The sequence below is a fragment of the Camelus ferus genome, chromosome 31, assembly GCF_009834535.1.
Source record: "Camelus ferus isolate YT-003-E chromosome 31, BCGSAC_Cfer_1.0, whole genome shotgun sequence".
Lineage (NCBI taxonomy): Eukaryota > Metazoa > Chordata > Mammalia > Artiodactyla > Camelidae > Camelus > Camelus ferus.
In genome coordinates this window covers 15,848,040-15,854,039 of record NC_045726.1, presented here as the reverse complement: position 1 = coordinate 15,854,039, position 6,000 = coordinate 15,848,040, and the positions used below count along the sequence as shown (strand labels likewise).

The following is a 6,000-nucleotide window of genomic DNA, read 5'->3' as shown; positions in this document are numbered from 1 at the left end:
GAATGACTGGGGGGGGGGGGGGGGGGGGCGAGCAGGGATACCCAACTCCAAGCCTCTCTAGCCTGTCTGCCTCGCCTACAGGGAGCAAAAAGCTGAGCAGCACTCCTGAAGGATACAGCCCAGGGTCACAGGTCAAGAAATAGACCGACACCTGATCATAGGATTACAGAGGGCTCGCCCCACCCCGCCACATCTTACCAGCTCATCAGCAGAGCTCTTGTACAACAGAAGACTGATCACAGCTAAAAGAACTGTAAGATTTAGACTCTAAGGAGGAGTTTCTAGGTAATCCCGAAGACAACCCAGGAGACAAAAACAGGGATACTGGGAGAAATTGATTTAGGCGCCTACAGCTACAGCAAACCACGGACATGCAGTGAACATGCTAGGATGAAGCAAAGCAAGACAAACCCAAACCCGCCCACTGAGGTCCCATGTACCTTAGTTCCTGTTTCCCAATACATTACATTTGGCTTTCAACAAAAAAATCCCAATGAATAACGAGGGAAAAAAAAAAAAAAAACAGTATGAAGAGATAAAGCAAGCAAGAGAACCAGTCTTAGATACACCAGATTTTGAATTCATACACTGGGATTTTAAAATATGATTAACATGCTAATGGCACTCTGAAAAATGGACAACATGCAAGAACAAACGGACATCAGAAGCAGAGTAAGAAAAAACCTTTAAAAAAAAAAAAAAAGCTAGTAAAGAAAAACACTGCACTGGAAACGAAAATACCTTTGATCAGCTCCCAAATACCTTACACATAGTTCAGGATCAACCAGTGAACTTGAAGATGGAAACACAGCAAATTGAAATGCAAGGGAAAGAAAAGAAGAAATAAATGAAAAGGAACACAACACCCAAGAAATATGAGAACAAAGGAAGCAATGTACGTATAATTAGAATCCAAGAAGGAGAAGAAAAAGAAGTATTTGAAATAATCATGGCTTGAGAATTTTCAAAATTAGTGACAGACTCCCATCACAGATCCGGGAAGCCAGAGAATACCAAGCCACACAGAAATAAGAACACCTAGGTTTATCCTATTCAAACTTGTAGTCTACGGAGTATTATTTAAAAGCTAAATGAATTAATTCTAAGTGTACACTGTACTAGAGGCAAGCACTAAGGTTTTAAAAATTGTAATTTATATGCCAAGAAGAAAGAAAATGCATTCGTCTAAAATGCAGTTAAAATTATGCAAAGCAGAAAAAAAAAAAGTGCAACGAAACAGATTTCTTAAAACATGACAAATATGCATGCATTACCTTAATATACCAATTATAAAAAGCAATCTCAGGGAGAATTAAAAACCTACCCAGATACATGACACCTACGCATTGTCCCTGTGAATATAAAAACAGACACATTAGAAGTGAAGGGATGAAGAAAACACGCCGTGTTAACACACACCGAAAGACAACTACAGTAAGTGTGTGTGTTACTTTCAGACAAAGGGGACTCTGAGCACAGGAAGATCATAAGGGATACACAGGCGCATTACATAGTAGTAACGGGCGTGAGCCAAGAAGATTTAACAGTCCTTATCAGCGTGCATCTAACACCAGTCCTCAAAACAGGTGAGGCAAGAGCTGGTAAGGGTTATAGTTTGAGATTTCAACAAGCTTCCATTTGGACTTGATGGATTCATCAGCCTAAACAGAGACGGAGTTGAACTGAGCAGCACCATCAATCAACGGCATCTAATCAGGATTTAGGGAACACTTTAATCTACAACAGCAGAATACACACTTTCAGGCTCTAGATGGAAACCGGACTGAGACAGACAACACTATGGGTCAGAGAGCATAAACTTAAAAGAAGTCATACAAATCGTTTTCCCAAACCGTAAGAGAATAAAGCTAGACATCAGTATAAAAAAAAAAAAAGAATAGCAAGAAATCTCAGTATCTGCAGACTGAAAAGCATACTTCTAAATAACATGCAGGTCCAAAAACTCTCCCATCATTTTAAAACATTTTGAACGAAAAAATTAAAATAAAAATAAAAATAAAAATACAACCTTTTTCTGTTTACAATGAAAACAGTAAGTATCACTCTTCACAGCAGCTCTTCCCTTGAAACAGATTTGTTCTCCAAGCAACTGTTGAGATTTTTACACACAGGAATATGGTGTTCACACTAATCGCACTGCTGACCCTGAGTAAGTCTTACAGAGAACGGTGTTTGGCGTCTTGCCTGAAGAGGCAATTCAGTACCAACAGTCTTGTTTATACACACTGGCTAGAAGAGAAAATTGGAACACAGTATTTTGACCATTCCAATGTATCCTCTGAAGTGTCTGCATGATGAGAAAGTACGTAATTGCTGCTACACTCAGGTTGGGTTCCAGAACAATCAGGCTGAAGGCTGCCTTGCTGTGGAAGTTCCCCACATCCCTTAACTTCACAGGTAACACCCAATGAACAGTCTCGGTGAAAGGCTGTTCGTAGTGATTGATTTCAAGGATTTGACTCCTGCGTGGCCTCTGATGTCCAATGAGGGCTGAAATCTGGTTGAAGACTGTCCACACACAGTAAACAGAGGATTGAGTTTTTGTTCATGTTTGATCTCTTGTAGAAGAACTTCCTACATTTACTCCATTCCTGGTACTTTCCCTGCGTTCTCTGACGCTTCACTTCCAAAGCTTCCCCATGTCCATTACACGCATAGGGTTTGTCCTCTGATGTTTGCCAAGGCCTGACTTCTGGCCAAAGGTTTTCCTTTATTCAACATGTCAATAGGGTTTCTCCCCTCTGTGACTAACTTCTTTGATGCATTCTTAAGACCCGAGATGCTGTTAAACTTTTTCTCAAGGTTTACTGCATTTATAGGGTCTCTCTCCCTTGTGAATTCTCTGAAATCTTTAGGACTGGCTTCTTGCCAAAACCTTTCTCACATTCAACACATTTTCAGGTTCTCCCGTGTGAATTTTCTGATGCAGAGTTAGATGAATCTTTCTAAAAGAAAAGCCTCTCCACATTTATTACATTCATAGGATGTCTTTCTTTTGGACTTCTCTGATGCAGTTAGATGAGTCTTTCTATAGAAGGATTTTTCACATTCATTACACTCATAGGGTCTCTCTCCTGCGTGAGTTCTCTGATGCAGAGTGAGGTGTGACTTTCTATAGAAGGATTTTTCACATTCATTACACTCATAGGGTCTCTCCCCTGCGTGAGTTCTCTGATGCAGAGTGAGGTGTGACTTTCTATAGAAGGATTTTTCACATTTATTACACTCATAGGGTCTCTCCCCTGCGTGAGTTCTCTGATGCAGAGTGAGGTGCGATTTTCTATAGAAGGATTTCCCACATTCTTTACACTCATAGGGTCTCTCTCCTGTGTGAGTTCTCTGATGCAGAGTGAGGTGCGATTTTCTATAGAAGGATTTTTCACATTTATTACACTCATAGGGTCTCTCCCCTACGTGAGTTCTCTGATGCAGAGTGAGGTGCGATTTTCTACAGAAGGATTTCCCACATTCTTTACACTCATAGGGTCTCTCCCCTGCGTGAGTTCTCTGATGCAGAGTGAGGTGCAATTTTCTATAGGATTTTTCACATTTATTACACTCATAGGGTCTCTCCCCTGCGTGAGTTCTCTGATGCAGAGTGAGGTGCGATTTTCTATAGAAGGATTTTTCACATTTATTACACTCATAGGGTCTCTCCCCTACGTGAGTTCTCTGATGCAGAGTGAGGTGCGATTTTCTATAGAAGGATTTTTCACATTCATTACACTCATAGGGTCTCTCCCCTGCGTGAATTCTCTGATGCAGAGTGAGGTGCGATTTTCTATAGAAGGATTTTTCACATTTATTACACTCAAACGGCTTCTCCCCAGTGTGGGTTCTCTGATGTATTTTGAGGACTGAGTTCTGGTTAAAAGCTCTCCCACATTCAATACACTGATAGGGTTTCTCCCCTTTGTGCCTTCTCTTATGCCGAATAAGACAATGCTTTGTATAGAAGGATTTTCTACGTTCATTACACTTAGAAGTTTTTTGCTCTGTGTGGATTCTCTGATGCTGAGTGAGGTGTGACTTTCCAGAGAGAGATTTTCCACACACACTATATTCATAGCGTTTCTCACTTGTGTGTTTTCTCCGATGCAAAGTGAGGTCAGACATTCTACAGAAGGACTGTCCACACTGGTTACACTCACAGGGTTCCTCCTCTATGTGAATTCTCTGATGATTAGTGAGGTCACACTGTCTACAGAAGGACTTCCCATATCTGTTACACTCATAGGATTTCTGCCCCATGTGCCTTCTCTTATGCCAAATAAGACAATGCTCTGTATAGGACTTTCCACACTCATTACACACACAGGGTTTTTGCCTTGTGTGGATTTTCTGATGCTGAGTGAGGTGTGACTTTTTAGAGAGAAATTTTCCACACACATTACATTCACAGACTTTCTCACTTGTGTGTTTTCTCTGATGCAAGGTGAGGTCAGATTTTCTACAGAAGGACTGTCCACATTGGTTACACTCACAGGGTCTCTTCCCTGTGTGTCTTCTCTGATGTTCTCTGAGGTACGATATGTAAGTAAAAGTTTTCTCACATTCATTACACGCATAAGGTCTACCTCCAGTATGAGTTCTCCGATGTGCGATGACGTGTGTCTTGCTAGAGAAGGATTTCCCACATTCTTTACACCCACAGGGTTTTGCCCTGACTCCAGTTCTCTGATGCGCACTGAAGGCAGTCTGAGAGCGCAAGGTCTGCCTCCTTATGGTATCACGACTGAAGTTCCCAACTGTGTCAAGTCTCTGAGATATAGTGAGGGCTGTGTTAGGACTGAAGTTCTTATTTCCAGTTTCAAAGGCCTCTGTTTCTGTGCGAGTGCTCTGATGCTCTCTGCAGTGTGACTTGTGGCTGGAAATTTTCTCATCTCTGTGTGCACCCTGCAGTTGAGTAAGTAAGTCTTGCCGCAAATGTTTCCTTTGAGTTGCCAGGCTTTTCTCAAAGAGGTTATTAACACAGCAGCCTTATAAAGTAAAGAAAATAGACCATAGGAAGGGATAAATTGGTAGTTTGAGATTTGCAGATACCAACTACTATATATAAAACAGATAAACAAGTTTATACAGCACAGTTTATACATAGCACAGGGAACTGTATCCAGTATCTTGTAGTAACTTATGGGGAAAAAGAATATGAAAATGAATATATGTCTGTTCAGGTATGACTGAAGCATTATGTTGTACATCAGAAACTGACACAACACTGTAAACTGACTATACTTCAATAAATAGGTATCTACAAAAAAACCTTTTTAAATAAAATTAAAATGCCTTATGAACCTTAAACACATTTCTTACGGGATGCAGCCTTCATACCTATGTCCTACACTGTATTTGTCTATTTTGTTTCTAGCTACCAAGTCTCCTCACAGTGAACAAATCCCAAGTGTATATTCCCTGTACTCTTCAGAGAAAAGGACAGCATGATTATGACGACTGGCACATACACAGCTGTATATTCCTTATTTTAAAAATAAGGAAACAAAGAGTAAATAGATAAAAGCTCTCAAAAGTGCTTCATTCAGGAAATTGGAAAATGAGAGACTGGGTGACTCATTACAAGCAGTAGGTAGAATTGGAAAAAAAAACCAAAAAAACAGTAAGGGTTTCCAATGAATTCAGCCTGAGGAAGAACATCAGTGTCTACGTCCTCTTAATTCCAAATATAGATTATGCTGGTAAGATACTTCTTATTCTGCAAGCTTCCAGCTGGAGTTCTCTTTTACACTCTATACCTCAGCACTAAGATGACTTCATAATTGTACTTTCTCCTGATTAAAGACACAATTCTACAGCTCAAGCTCAAATTCTCGTCGAATTACTCATGCAAATACAAACATATGTGAAGTGTAAAGCCGATGAGAGGTTAACTACACTCTGACCCGGAGTGAACTCATTTCTGTATAGTGGTTCTGCTCACTTAGTTTATTACACCACAGTTGTTCAACAGCAACCCTCTCCTGA

At 40.4% G+C, this 6,000-nt stretch overlaps 1 protein-coding gene across 1 annotated transcript in view; it reads right to left on the bottom strand.

The window, feature by feature from the left end:
- Positions 1–1,713: 1,713 nt before the first annotated feature.
- Positions 1,714–6,000, bottom strand: part of LOC102520591 (zinc finger protein 2 homolog) — a 45,524-nt gene continuing 41,237 nt past the window's right edge. Inside the window, 1 exon segment of the mRNA XM_032470963.1 lies at positions 1,714–5,000. Within this exon segment, the coding sequence (XP_032326854.1) occupies positions 2,953–5,000 (2,048 nt within the window). The 3' untranslated portion in view covers positions 1,714–2,952.